General features: G+C 37.7%; 1 protein-coding gene across 3 annotated transcripts in view; it reads right to left on the bottom strand.

Moving 5' to 3' along the window:
• Nucleotides 1–15,555, bottom strand: part of ATL1 (atlastin GTPase 1) — an 88,089-nt gene that overhangs the window by 19,698 nt on the left and 52,836 nt on the right. For all 3 annotated transcript variants that reach the window (XM_055132910.1, XM_055132911.1, XM_004601724.3), the window contains 5 exons: nt 14,187–14,434; nt 11,284–11,418; nt 10,504–10,608; nt 9,670–9,720; nt 6,380–6,436 (listed from right to left, as the gene is read on the bottom strand). In XM_055132910.1, coding sequence (XP_054988885.1) covers nt 6,380–6,436; nt 9,670–9,720; nt 10,504–10,608; nt 11,284–11,418; nt 14,187–14,434 — 596 coding nt within the window. The remainder of the gene's footprint in view (nt 1–6,379; nt 6,437–9,669; nt 9,721–10,503; nt 10,609–11,283; nt 11,419–14,186; nt 14,435–15,555) is intronic.

Raw genomic sequence — 15,555 nt, forward strand, 5'->3', positions numbered from 1 at the left:
TACTGGGCTGGAGCGATAGCACAGTGGGTAGGGCACTTGCCTTGCATGCGGCTAAACCGGGTTCAATTCCTCCGTCCCTCTTGGAGAGCCCGACACGCTACCGAGAGTATCTAGCCCACATGGCAGAGCCTGGCAAGCTACCTGTGGAGTATTCTATATGCCAAAAACAGTAACAAGTCTCACGATGGAGACATTACTGGTGCCCGCTTGAGCAAATCAATGAGCAATGGGATGACAGTTTAATTTTACTAAAGTACAGTCTGTTTGCAGAACATTGCGCATAAAGTAAATGGTTTAACAAATTTTCACAAACTGAACATACCATGTTACCAGCACAGAGATTTAAAAATTAAAATACAAGGTATCTAGCCTTTAATATATAAGCCCCTACTCCTGCTTCCCAGCCCTGTGCACTGCCTCTGCTCAGAGCCACTATCCTGATTTCTTATAGCAGAAAGTTCTGCTTGTTTCCATAATTTGTATAAATGAAATCATATGCTACACATGTCTTGTTTTGGTCTGACTTCTTTCAGGGAACACTGTATTTGTGACATTCATATTAGAATGTATTTGTTTAGAATTCATACTCATCGTCCACATATATTTTACTATATTAATATTTATCAAGTTGTTCTACTGTAGATAGGCATTTCAAGAGTAAGTGCTAAGCATTTCAAGAGTAAGTGCCAGGTGTGCCCCCCACAGAAATAAAAACAAAAACAAAACCATGCTATGAAAAAAAAATTGTAGAAATTAACTAATCTAGAATATGGAATCGTTGATACCAAGAAGAACAAATGTAAATAGTTGTCCTAAACCACACAATTGGCAATAAAATTAAGTTTCTAAGAATATTCTAACTTGTGTGCTAAAAACGTTTTTAGGATTTATTCTTACTTTCCTATTAAAGGCCAACTTGAATTTACTAACCACCCATACATATGAGTGGCTATCTCTCTGCACTCAGAGTCTATCCAAGTCAGAGGTGACTCCTGCGGGGTGTGTCTGACTGCTAAGTCAGTCCTCAAGTGTCATGTCTTTAATAATGATCATGAGAATGCAGATTCTCTGGTCCTAAATTGGGTTTGGTTCACTGGAACTGGGGTACAGCACAGAAATGTGGATTGTCAAATAAGCTCTCCAGGAAATTCTAATTTAGATACTTACAAAACAAAACAGACCCTAACCCTGACTATCACCAAGGCTGCAGATTTTATGAAACCCATTTCCTCTGTTAGCCACATAACCACACAGCCTGAATAATGCCAGCCTTATTACTGATCTGTCTCCAGGCTCCATGCCTCACATACACCCAGAAATAACTGGATATATTTGGGGATCTTGCTTAAAGAGGGCTCAGAAATACTGTGACTGGTATTTAAATTTACTATATTAAATAGGGGCTGGAGCGATATAGCACAGTGGGTAGGGTGTTTGCCTTGCATGCGGCCGACCCGGGTTCGATTCTTCCGTTCCTCTGAGAGAGCCCAACAAGCTACCAAGAGTATCCTGACTGCAAGGCAGAGCTACCCGTGGCATATTCAGTATGCCAAAAACAGTAACAACAGTTTTTGGAGATGTTACTGGTGCCCACTCGAGCAAATTGACGAACAAAGGGATGACAGTGACATACATTAAATAGATTCTTATAGACTGACCTATAAACATACCCATTCCTCAGAAATGTCACTGGAAAATGTAGTGACATCTGAAAAACTACCTCGGGGACGGGGAAAATAGCTTAGTGGTAGAAAGGAGGCTGCCCATGTATGAGGCACGGAGTTGGATCCCTGGCACCCTGAAACGTGAATTAAATTAAAAATAAATAAAAGGTTCAAGTGAATCTTGAATATTCTTTGGTAAGTTGGGTAATATTTCGTTTCTTAGAGGCCATGAAATGGTTACCTATAAACTCCTGGACTGCTGCAAAATTCAGTCATGACTGAACAGAGAGGTTTAGTGCATTCTGAAGTAGACGAGCAAGGTGTTTTCAGCATATCTGAGACCATACTTGCTCTTACAGAATTAGAGAAAACTCTGCCCACCACACAGCCCAGAGGAATGGGAGACACCCACGACAAACAGAAATTGCTGGGGAGTCACACAAATGGAAAGTGGGGCATTATGGGGACAACGGCAAGTAATTAATGAGCAAACAGCAAAGAACATTAGGAAAGAGAGTCTTTGCTTCACATTGAAAAACAGCAATCATGAATAACCTGGTAATTCACAGTGACTCAGTAAGAAAAGAAAAAAAGGAAAACAGTCAACTAGTGAAAGAATTCATTTAAGGTGAACTTCAAATAATGCCCAGTGATTTGGAAACATTCAGACAAACAGTAACAAGGATTCTAAGGATTTAATATTCCCAGTATACAGCATGTGGAGTCAGGTATGACTTACACAAACTGAAACAGGAAGAAAAGTAGAAGTAAGCTTCCAAATCATATACTTGACAAGCTATTTTCACACAGATTCTTAGAGCAAAACTGGAAATTAGTAGTTGTAAAATATGTATCCATAGCATACAACCATGTTTAAATCAATGGGGCTATATGGTGTCATTTACACCAAACTCCTTGAAGTCCTACAGAAGCTAAAAAAATTATTTTATAAAACAATTACATTAATAGTGTAGTCCTGTTGTATTATTATGCTTAAGATTCAAGTGCTCATAGTGAATAAAACAAGTACAAAAGTCATTCAGAGAATTCTAATTTATGCCAATAGGGATTATATGCTCTGGGCGTGTTAAATTGTTTAGAACTGACTTTTATAGGCTGGTAAGGAACAGCTGCTAAAATGTGAAACATTTTAGAAGTCATCTGACATGTTGGTAGCTTGAAATCAGTCATGGTAAAATTATTTATATCATACAAATCAGCAATAAACTGGGTACTCCTATACTCCTTTCCAGAGTCAGCTGGAAACAGTCACCTAATGCAGGCTGAATTCACACTTCAATGTTGCTTTCCAACTGAGTTCATTTAGCTTTGATTGTTTTTTTTCCAATGTAGTCTTTAAACATAAGAATGGATATTTTGTTTGCTTGATTAGAGCATGACAGAAATTGGCTTGAATCAAAGAACCCAACTAATCTATTAATTCAAACTATTTCATTGCCTAGTTGTCATCACTTTTGCTGCCTGAGATAGACCTTATTTTTATTTGTATACACTACAAAATGTGTCAGAGTTAAGAATAATTTGGGGGTAGGGCCAGATGATAGTATAGTGGGTAGGGATTTGCCTTGATGTGGCTGACCTGGGTTTGATTCCTGGCATCCCATATGGTCTCCTGAGAAGTAATAGGGGCAATTCCTGACTGGATAGCCAGGAGTAAGCCCACTGCCAGGTGTGATCCAAGAAGAAAAAAAAATTTTAACAATTATTTGGGGTGGGAGAAATTAGTACAGTGGTCCTTGCCAACATGGCTGACCCAGGTTTGATTTCCAGCACTACATATGGTCCCTTAAGCATTGCTAGAAGTGACCCCTGAGAACAGAGCTAGGAATAAGCCATGCGCACCATAGGGTGTTGCCCTCCAAAGAATAATCATTTTAAGATTGTTGGATTCATTTTAATTTTAGCACAAAATTATTATTTTTAACTATTCATTTTCTTTCATTTTTTTTTTCTTTTTGGGTCACACCCGGCAATGCTCAGGGGTCATTCCTGGCCCACATCCAGCAGTGCTCAGACCCTGGCTCCACACTCATGGGTGACTCCTGACGGAGCTTGGGGACCATATATGGTGCTGGGTATCGAACGGGGGTTAGCTGCATGCAGGGCAAGTGCCTAAGCCTCTGCACTATCTTACTCGCTCCTCAAGCAAAACTTCCTATTTTCAGGGATATTTACTAAGGTCATAATTTGCCAACAAATGATGATATATTAAAGGGGTTTCTATTGCTGAGTGTCATTTCATTGGGATTTTTTACCAAAGGCAATAAGTTTACTTTTTATTTATTGTTAGGGTGTTGACCAGTCTCTTTTCTGTTAGAAAATCAGGCATAGTGTAAGAAGCAGTGACATCTGCTGGTAAGAACTAAAATTCTTCTCTACCATTAACACTACTGTAAACATGTTACTTTAACTACAATAAAAAAGAATTCATCCATTAAAAAATTATTCTCCAGGCTGGTGCAATAGTACAGCGGGTAGGGCGCTTGCCTTGCACGCGGCCAACCCGGGTTCAATTCCCAGCATCCCATATGGTTCCCCGAGCACCGCCAGGAGTGATTCCTGAGTGCATGAGCCAGAGTAACCCCTGTGCATCGCTGGGTGTGCCCCCCCCCCGCAAAAAAAAAAACAACCAAGAAAAAAAATTTCTCTAGAACTTACTTTGTTCTCCAATTATGCCTGAGAATAACAAATTCTCAAAATAGAAAAACCAAAGCAAATAATCTAGTTACACTACATTACTTCAACTATCAAGCTGACAAGTGACTACAAAAAGCAAAAGCCAATACCCAAAACCAATATAGTTGGTATTATAAATCACAATATAGAGGACTAAGCTAGGACTGGTTTTCTTTTACCTGTATTCTCTTTTGCCTACTACCTTTCCTAGACGAAGTGAAATTTTTACCTTCATTTACAACACACCATCATAACACCATGTAAAGGCTTCTTTCATTCTTTTTTGCTTTCTTTTGGTTTCGGGGCGACACTTGGCAATGCTCAGGACTTATTCCTGGTTCTACAATGAGGGATCACTCGAGTTGGGGCTCAGGAACCATTTATTTGTAGTGCAGGGGATGGAACCCAGGTCAGCCACATGCAAGGCAACTGCTCTGTCCACTGTAATATCTCTCTAGCTGCAAGGCTTCTTTCTTGCTTTATCAAAATTTCCTCAGATCCCCATTTCTCAGTAATCTACTTCAAATCATACCCACTCAGGTTCATATTATTTTACACAGTGCCTTTTTGGAATTTTGGCGAGGAGAGGGGTCACAACAACGGTGCTCAGGGCTTACTCCTGGTTCTGTTCTCAAAGATCAATGCTGGAGGAACGAGGAGCACCATATGCCATGCTGGGTATCAATCCGGGTCATCCAGGTGCAAGACAAATGCTTTACAAGTTATACTATCTCTCCAGCCCGAGGTGCCCTTTCAAAATCATAAATAATGTCATCATATAAATATCATACTGTTCTATTTAATTCAGTACGCATTTTAATATTCTATTTATGTTTTTCTAGATACCTTTGGTTATTTGCTTTGGGAGGCTGCAAAACATTTCAAAATATGTCTCTAACTTCCTGTTATAATTACCCCATCTATGTTACAATGAATAAATATCTTTATAAATTTTCTCTTGCCTTATAGAGTGGTAGCTCCACTCTGTACTTTCACTGTATATGGTTCCCGAGCACTTCTAGGAGTGATTCCTGTTCAGAGGACCAGAAGGAAATGCTGAGCATTCCAGGTGTGACCCAAACATTCCCTCACTTAGTAAATAAATAAAAACAGCCAAGTTTTCTTTTAATCAGTCTATGATTGGCTTTCATTTCTAAAAAAAATGAAAACTTTTTTCATCCTTTGTTTTCAGATGAAAATATTCTTCGTTCTTAGAAACATCTCAGAAGTAACATTTAGAACGGTTTTCAACATCTAACCAAAAAATCACCTACTCCGGCTCTATGTTCCCTCAGATCTCAACTATTTTTACTATTTTGTTAATACTCATACATTCAAATAAATCTTTAATTCTCTGTTGAAGTTCATGTTTATTGTTGTCAGAACAATGAATGGCTCCTCAGAACTATTGTTGTGTGATTCGGTTATAATATCCTGATTCTTGGAATATGATGAGGGGCAGAGGGGAAGAGCAGCTTTCTGGACATACAGTGCCTGACACCCAGTCAACAAACACAGTGTCCTGACGTTGCCCTGCTTTCCCCCGCAGGGGACGAGATGCTGCTGATGGCTGTCATTCTTCTGAGAGTAGATGCAGTGTGTGGGGGGGGGAAAATGGAGGGGTGCATCCCCCAAAATGTGCCTCTACGCAATATCCTGTCTCTTGTGCTATTTGTGCTATGGTTTGTGACTACCTTATATAGTCCCAGATTCTTGCTTATTTGTGCTTAGCTTTTAATGTTGAACAAGTTTATTACTTTTCTTCTAGTTTCTGTGGCCACTTCAGGATTTGGCTCAGGAAGAAAAGCAGGTATTCTCGAATGAAGATGAGTACATAATTAATTTTTTTGTTTTAAAACAAAATTAAGTTTAATTTAAAAGTCAAATTTTTTAATTAAAAATGTTTCTTAAGTAAAAAAATGTGAAAAACAAACATGACCCTCTCAATTTATCAACACACTCATTTCAGTCACCAGAAAAATGCAATAAGAATTTGCTATCACTTTACCCCTGCTCACCTGGAATGGTTTTAGGAATGTTTCTTCCATTGCTAGTCTGCCATACTCAGTAAAAAGCTAGAAGAAAAATCAAGCACACACACACACACACACATAACACCACATAACACACACACACAGAGAAAGAAAGAGAAATTTTAGTATCTATAAAGATTTGCTTCTTAGCTATCTTTAATTTTTCCCTAGCTGCAATATAATAACATATAAGATTATATGAATCATTTTAAGAAATTAAGAATTAGATAAACAATTATTTTTAAATTTTTATTTAAAATATAAAGTTCCCATTTTAAATCTAATAACTTTATATAATCAGAAAAGAGAATAAATTTTATGTGGGGGAAGATCATGGAGAAGGAAGCATATTAAGTGACCTTTCACAAATCAGAATGTACATAGATTAGATCAGTGAGTCATAAACTATGTAGAATAGATTTACAAATTTATTACAAATTGTAAAAACTTTGTTGGCCAAGGATTTTAATTGCACAATCACCTGAATTATTATGAAGGCATTAGAGGTATCTGAAATTTTTTTTAAGTGGGATGAGAGATAGTACAGCAGGTAAGGTGCTCATCTTACATGCCACAGACCTGGAATTGATTCCTGGTACTCCATATGGTCCCCTAAGTTTTTCCAGGAGTGATTCCTAAGCACAATGCTGGGAGTAATTCCTGAGCACCACCAAGTGTGACCCAACTCCCCCCATGAAAAGGAGAGGTAGTGAAACTGTATAGAGGGTCAAAACACTTGTCTTGCCTGTGACAAACCCAGTATGGTCCAAATATGGTCCCCTAAACCAGAGGTGATTCCTAAGCACAAAATCAGGAGTAAACCCTGAGCAATACAGGGCGTGGCCCAAAAACCAAAATCAAAAGAAAGCAAACAAAAAACCATAAAGGCGCTAATATACTGCCTTCTCTTATTTTTTTTCTTATTCCCAAAGGAGAGGCACCATATCAGTTTGAGTGTTGTCTGTGAATAAGGTGTTGGAGAAAACAGATCCGAGGGAGTGACAATGATAAGGCTATGCTAAGGGTTCAGTCAAACCAGCCCCTGTGCTCCCAGGAAATGCCTCTTCAACGCAAGAGTACAAGACATGGCGGCCTTTCAGCTGGGAAAAGAATGATGATACCGAGGATTCACATATTTTTCCCCTCTGGAGTAGCTCCCACAGAACCACCCGGTCTCCCCTCTGGGAGCTATGGGAATCTAAGGAAGCAAAAGCAGTTACCAGTTATATGATTAACATGAGAAAATAAAAGTATAGCATATCATGTTTAAAGACAGCTGGCCAGGGTTCAGACACTTTCATTAGAATCATCTATCACAATCTGGGGCTGGAGCGATAGCACAGCGGTACGGTGTTCGCCTTTCACACGGCAGACCCGTGTTTGATTTTTCCGTCCCTCTCGGAGAGACTGGCAAGCTACCAAGAGTATTGTGCCCGCACAGTAGAGCCTGGCAAGCTACCCGTGCATATTGGATATGCCAAAAACAGTAACAATAAGTCTCACAATGAGAGACATTACTGGTGCCCACTCGAACAAATCGATGAGCAACAGGATCACAATCTGAACTTATCTTATGATAGTAGAAAATCATAAGATTATGAGAGTAGATGGTAGTTATGATAGTAGAAATCTAAGCAAATTTCTAGGATGTTTGGTTCCAGCTTCATATGGTTTAATTTTTTTGAGGAAGAATGAAAATGGTAGAGGAAGGCTGAAATGTAATTTACAAGAAAATATTTTAAATGGTCCTAAAAAATTGCTTAATATCAAGTCCAAAATCAGTTATCCTTTCTTTTTTTTTTTGTTACAAATCCCTAAACTGATGTTTAATAATGCTATATCATTAATTTGGAAATACCTAACAACTATTTGGTGTGTTGCCTAATTGTCAAAAATCGTCAGTATGATGTACTAGAAATATATCTGGGAGAAATGATAGATAGGAACTCCAAATGATATTTCCAACTTCATAGATTACAAAGCTCTATCATTCTATGTTATGCTAAATTTGTTATTTTGTGGGGGAGAAGGGGCCCCAAGCAGTTCTCAAGGTCCAGAGGTCACACCCGACAATTTTTGACCAAGCCATTTGGTGCATCAGTGTGAGTGCCCCAGGATGCAGTGTGCTTGGGCCCTGTGGTGCTGGAGACCACTAGGGTGACCCCAGTGTTGCTGAGAAACAACAGGTTTGGGCTGTGGAAACAGAATATGAATTGAAAGACAGTTACAAAAATAAAAGTTATTTTAGGAAATATACATCTATATCTGTATCTATCTACCTATCTGTCTTTGGGCAACACCCAATAAATAATACTCAGGGCTTACTCCTGGCTCTGTGCTCAGGGATCACTCCTGAAAGTTCAGGGGACCCTAAATTGTGCCAGGCAACATGCAAGGCAATCACTCTACCCAGCATACTATCTCCTTGGCCCCTACATCTAAATTTTTACTTACTTGAGATTTATATACTGTTTGGACAGTAAAATATATATAGAGAACATATATATATAGTATATATAAATATTTCTACTGTATTACTTTTCACATGAGTTTAGGCAAAGTATTAGTTTCAATAAGTCAAACTTTTCTCATTTAAAAGACTATAGGACTGGAGCAATAGTATAGCAGGGTAGAGTGCTGGCAGGTACCGCAACTGAACCAGGTTCTATCCCCACATGGTCCCCCTGAGCACTATTAGAGCAATTACTGAGTGCGGAGTGAGGAGTAACCTCTGAGCATTACCAGGAGTGGCTCTAAAAACAAAAACGTTAGAAACTAAAAATAAATAAATATGAAGACTAAATTTGGTATCACTGATGTCTCTTTCAGATCTAAAATTAAATTCTACAATCTATCATGAGATGATCCTCATAGTTCTTAGGTATAAATTAGTTCACAGAGGTATATAATTGATAGTATATTAAGAATACTAAATCCCTGACCTTTACAATTTTTGACTTCACATTTTGGGTCATATTTGAACACAAGGTTCATTCTCCACTCAATTTGCCATTATTTTCCCATATGTTGGGATGATAGGAAGTAGGTCTATTAATAAAGAAGGAATCTGAAAATTGAACTGGAAAGAATAAAAACCATACAAAGCTGGAACAAAAACATCTGGGAACTTGGTTATATTTCTAAATCTTTTGGACTTGTTAAGTTTTCCAAGTAGAAAGTAGCCCAGAAAAATTCTAATGTTCTATTATATGCTCCAAATTTCTATTCAAAAATACAAAGATTATCAGACATAGAAAAAGAACAAGTATTGTTACCTGGAGGTGTTGAAGATCGTCCTCTTGGACATTTTGAGATAAATTATATACCTGATTAGGAAATAAAACAAAAATGTGAAAATAATTATTATCATCCTAAGCACGTATTTTGTCATCCTTAATTTTTTTAAATATCAATTACCACAAAAATCAAGCTCTCATATTGTAAAATCTTAAAGAAGGCCTGAAGGAAGCTTGAAAGACAATGTACAATGATCATAAAATTATTCCACAACTTTAATAGCTATCTGATCTGCATTTATAAGTCTTGGGGTTTTGGGGGAGGGTGGGGGTTGGCAGGTGAGCCAAACCTGGGTACGTTCAGGGCTTACTCCTGGATCTGTACTCAGGGATCACTCCTGGTGGGGTTAGGGGATCATATGGGTACCTGGGATCAAACCTGGCAAACCTGGGTTGGGCCACATGCATAGCAACAACCTTACATGCTGCTGATCCCAGTTAGATCCCTGGCAACATATAAGATCTCATAAGTGCTGCAAGGGACCACTCAGAGCACAGAGCCAAGAATAGTACCTGAGTATTGCCAGATGTGGTCTAATGTTCCCCATCCTCCCCAAAGACAACATAATTTTTCTTGACTGTAATAAGTAATCTTAAAATTGATTTAAAAAAATAGACTAAGGTAACAACAAAAACAATTGTATTTTTATGAAAATAATTTAGAATTGGTATGCTAATTAAGCCAAACAATATTTATAATTTTCTATTTTCCTTTTTGTCTATCATGTAAATGTTGAAACACATATACTTATATTTTTATTATTTTTTTAGCAAAAGAAGTAGTCATCAAAATAGATGTGTTTTATTCCATACCTGTATTGAGCTGATCATTGTGCTAAGAGCAAACACGGTAGCTGAATCTCTCAAAGTTGATTGACTATCAAAGGTTCCCTGAGTATCCATCAACAACACTGCAACCTAATAGGCAAATAGAGTATATTATTGCTTTTTCTTAGTACCTGTAGGATTGCTACAATATTAACATCATAACAACCAAAAGGAAACTATTACCAATGACTTATGAGGTAATATTTTACATATGCCATGAATGGCAAAAAACCATGACCTAACACCTGACCAGAAGTAACATGTGAATTAACATATGAGTTAACATTTTGAATAGTACAGTAATTTTCACTGGAAATCCAACATAATAAAAATAACATTGAAACAAAGTATAAATGTTAGTTTGTTGGTGTGCTTGTATATTATCCCTACAATTTTGCCTCCTAGGTCACTAGAAAAGGAAGGGGAACACCTCCGTCAGGAACGATATACTCCATTTCCTTTTGTTTTTTGTTTGGGAGCATATCCATCAGTGCTCAGGGGTTACTCCGGACTCCGCACTAAGTAATTACTCTTGGTGGTGCTCAGGGGACCATATGGGATGCCAGATTTCAAACCCAGGTTGGCTGTGTGTGAGACAAGCAAGCTCCCTACCCGCTGTACTGTCTCTCCAGCCCCCTCTGTTTCCTTTTTTAATATTCACAGCACATGGCCAAATTAGTTTTAAAAGAAGTGGTTTTTGTTGATTCTGAAAAATGGTGACATCAGAAGCCAAACCCAATTTTCTTTAATAAATTTGCATCATACCTTTTTCCCATCAGGCTTACTGACCAGGAAGACTTCACTCCAAATCTGGATTCCAGTGGTTTCGCGTTCAGAACCACCTCTCCATGAAAAGCCAGTCAGCGGTTCATTGTAATCTCCAACCCAGTCAACTGACTCCTATAAATTAAAAAAGGCATGATATCACAGAATTGGCTATGTGGTATAATTTTTCCACTCATGATTCTGGTTTGAATCCCTTTCAAACTCCAGGTAAAAATGAAACAACATATGCACATGTAGTACCATGACATAATTACTTAATTCGTAAAAAGTAATCACAAATGAAGCGAAACATCATTTACAAGGGTGGGGACTGGGGAGGTGGGAGGGGGGTGGCAGGTATACTGGGGGGGTTGGTGATGGAAGATGGGCACTGGTGAAGGGAAGGGTGTTTGAGAATTGTATAACCGACATAATCCTGAGAACTATGTAACCCTCCACATGGTGATTCAATAAAATTAAAAAAAAAAAAAAGTAATCACAAGGGAGCAACCATGTGCAACACTTTATGCTAGATCCTGAAAATAATCTTCCTTATCAGAGGAAGTTCACAGATTAATAGAGTGAGGGACATGCAAATTAAAAATTATGACATAATGATATTTCTGTCAAAGTAAGAGTGTATATTAGCAATAAACACAAGCATAGGAAAATTAGTAACTTGTTTAGGTAAGAGTTTATAAGAGAAGTGATATTTGAGCTAGAATATTTAGGTTTTCTTCAGGTGAAAAAACCTTGGGAGAAGGAAGGGAGGGACGGAGGGGGCTCAGGAGAGAGGGAGGGCATATTATGCCAAGATACACAAACAGTGGTATATAAATTCTTTGGTTTGGGAAAGGGAGCAAGCAAGTAGCAAGAAGAGATACAGTAGTAGGTTGCTGTCACTATCACTGTCATCCCATTGCTCAACAATTTGTTTGAGTGGGCACCAGTAACGTCTCTCGATTGTGAGACTTATTTGTTATTGTTTTTGGTACATCCAATACGCCATGGGTAGCTTGCCAGGCTCTCCCAGAGGGGCGGAGGAATCGAACACAGGTCGGCCACATGAAAGGCAAAATAGTAGTAGGTATAGAAAATAAATAAAACTGGAGCCAGAGCAATAGCACGGCAGGTAGGGAGCTATTAACACTTGCATGCTCCCAGCACAATTTCAATTCCTGGCATCCCATACTGTACACCAAGCACCACCAGGAGTAATTCCTGAATGCAGAACCAGGTGTAACCCCTGAGCATCACAGGGTCTTGCTCAAAAACCAATAAATAAATAAAATCAAAGCAAATGAGGTAGACTTTAATATGCTCAAATGCTATGTAATATAATCAATAAGACAAGCATGATTGAGTATTTTATTCTAGTGTTCAACAGTTAAAACTATAAACATTCCAGAGGCTTGGGTTAGCTCCATGATAAAAAAGCCTGCTTTGAAAACCTGAGCTGGTGAGGCCTTAAATCCAATTCCCAGCACCTTCTCACAAGCTACAGCTCTGTTGTTTGAGATTTCTAGCAACACAAAAAGTGTGCAATCTCTGAAGAGCACCACCACAACAGCAACAAGAAAATGTTCAAGGAGTGAAGCCAAGTGTAAAATCCAGGTAAGCACTGCCACCAAAAATGATCCAGAGCACAACTAAAAGGTGTATGATGCCTCAGTGAGCATCTGTGCAACCACAAGTGTGCAACCCCTAAGTGTTCACCCACGGAGTGACCTCTAGTCACTCAACAACAATAGGAAGGGAAATTAAACAAGTTAAACTGTAAATAATAATGCTTTTCATTTTTTAATTACTTTTCATTTTTAAATATACAAATGGCAGGTGATGAAAAAAATTAATGTAAAATTTCAGAATTTCATAAAATAACTATAAGAGATCAGTCCAGTATAAATAATAATGGAATATGGCACAAAGTTTCTTTGGATTGTGTCTATTCTGCCTTTAGACCCATGTCTACATCAAACTACTATGGGTAAAATGATGGAAAAAAAACACTGTTCTGCATATTATCTAACTCTATGATGTCCTTCTTATCCTTTGGTTTTAACTTCCTATTTATGCTGTTGGTTCATCTTAGTTCTCCAAAGATCACTTTTTTGACACATTATTGTATTAAATATGATAAAATTGTTGTTTACCTCAGGGGTGAGCTATGGATGAAAAATAAATAGTAAAAGATAAGGAATTTTTATAGTAAAAACAAGATTGAACTCTATAACAATATACATTTTTAAAAATGTATATTTTTAAATAAGCACAACAAAAAATAAATATTGATATATAATAAACACAGTAACTCATTCTAAAATATTCTGAGGAAGTAAAATGAGTCAGAAATTTTTCTGAAATTAATTTAAAAATAAAAATGTAACAATAATGATAGAACCTAGGGAGTAAATATAAAATGTCATAATAAATGTGGGGAAGTTATAATGAAAATTTTGTGACAACTTGTCTGATGTTTTAAATAATGTAACATGTGAAGTTTATAATCACATTGTTCTGGTGCATCGATTTTTAAAAGAGTAAAAAAATGGCCAGAATGATAGACTAGGGGGTTGGGACACAGGCTCTCCATGCAAGAGAAAGGAGTTCAGCAGTCCCAAGCTTGCTGGAAGTACCTGAGTACCACCAGCTGAGGCTCCCAAACTTTAATTTAGTTAATTAATGAATGAATTAATAAGGAGAGCAAAGAAAAAAGTATATTCTATGTGAAATGTAGCTAGATGATTTCAGATAAAAGTGTCCTATACAAAAAGCAGCCAAGTTGGAATGGTTACGCCATAACATTTTAAACCACTTCATACATAGAATATATGAGACACTACTAAATAAAAGCACAAGTGACCTCAGCAGAGCATGAAACTTTATAGAGCACTCTCACTTACCAGATTGTACATATATCGCAACATGAAGTCCATCAGAAACGACTTTCCTTTCCTGAATGCTCCAGCAACAGATACAGCAACCACCTCCTTATCTCTGACAGCCTCTGAGAGAAGGATTCGATTTAGTGCTGCTTCATCTAACTCAAATGAATGGTCATCTTTGACAACGAGGACTTGGACTGGTCCCGCCTTTTTCACTGGCTCCTCTTCTTCTGAACTCCATTCATATGTCTTCTCTGAAAATCCACCTGTTGAATAATACAGAATTTGATTCAGTTAGTAGCCTCAAAACACCAAGGAATTGCCAATACATAATACAAAAAAAAGTTCAAGGTATAAATCACCAAGCAGGTTGGAAGGAAACAGTCCAAAGGTAAGTCATTTGCCCTGCAAACAGCTGACTGCAGTACAATCTCCAACACTATATACGCATCCCCACACTCCCCAAATCACAAGGCTGGGCCCCTGAGAATTGCTGGAGTGTACCCCCACCTCCAGTTAAAAAAAATATATAATTTAAGATGATAGAATGGTATCACCGTGGGAGAAGTCTATAGAATGTGTCTGACCTATTTGAAGAATAGCAGACAGTATTGTGTAGCTAAAACAGATTGGAAATGTTATTAGGGGCTAGATCAGGCCAAGTAAGACAATATAGATCAAAAAAAGGATTTGGGGACAGAGTGAATATTTTGAATGAGTGAAAAAGAAGACTTCCTTAGTTGTTTGGCATAATAATCTTTTCCTCCCTTTCTATATTTAGGTAAGAATGAGACAGATAATTTTAAACTTTTTGTTATTTAAGTTCAAAGTCATTGTTTTTTGTTTGTTTTGTTTTTGTGACACATCTGGAAATGCTCAGTACTTACTCCTGATTCTGGATTCAGGAATCACTTCTGACAGAATTGGGAGAATCATGTGGGATGCTGGGGATCAAGCCCAGGTTGGCAGCATGCAAGTCAAGTACCCAACCTGCTGTACCATCTCTCTGACCCGTAAGTTCAAAGTTTTTTAAAAGTTATATGTGGGCTTAATACAGTGAAGCAAGATTACATGTTACATGTGACATAGGCATACTGTAAAACATGCCAAATATCTGAGTTGTGGCTATAATAAAATCAAACAGTTTATAGAAGGAAATCTCATTACAAGGTAGGCAAATTATCATATTATAATATTCCCTTTAGGTAAAAATACTTTTGATAATATAAAAAATTGATCTAAATGGTAGAACAAGAATAGTATGAATAAGTGGAATAGTCAGTTTCTATTTAAATTTAAGGCTTATCTGAAAGTAAAAAGTAGATTTATGGGGGCCAGAGCGATAGCACGGCGGGTAGGGCATTTGCCTTGCATGCGGCCGACCCGG

Source organism: Sorex araneus, chromosome 3 (genome assembly GCF_027595985.1).
Source record: "Sorex araneus isolate mSorAra2 chromosome 3, mSorAra2.pri, whole genome shotgun sequence".
NCBI lineage: Eukaryota > Metazoa > Chordata > Mammalia > Eulipotyphla > Soricidae > Sorex > Sorex araneus.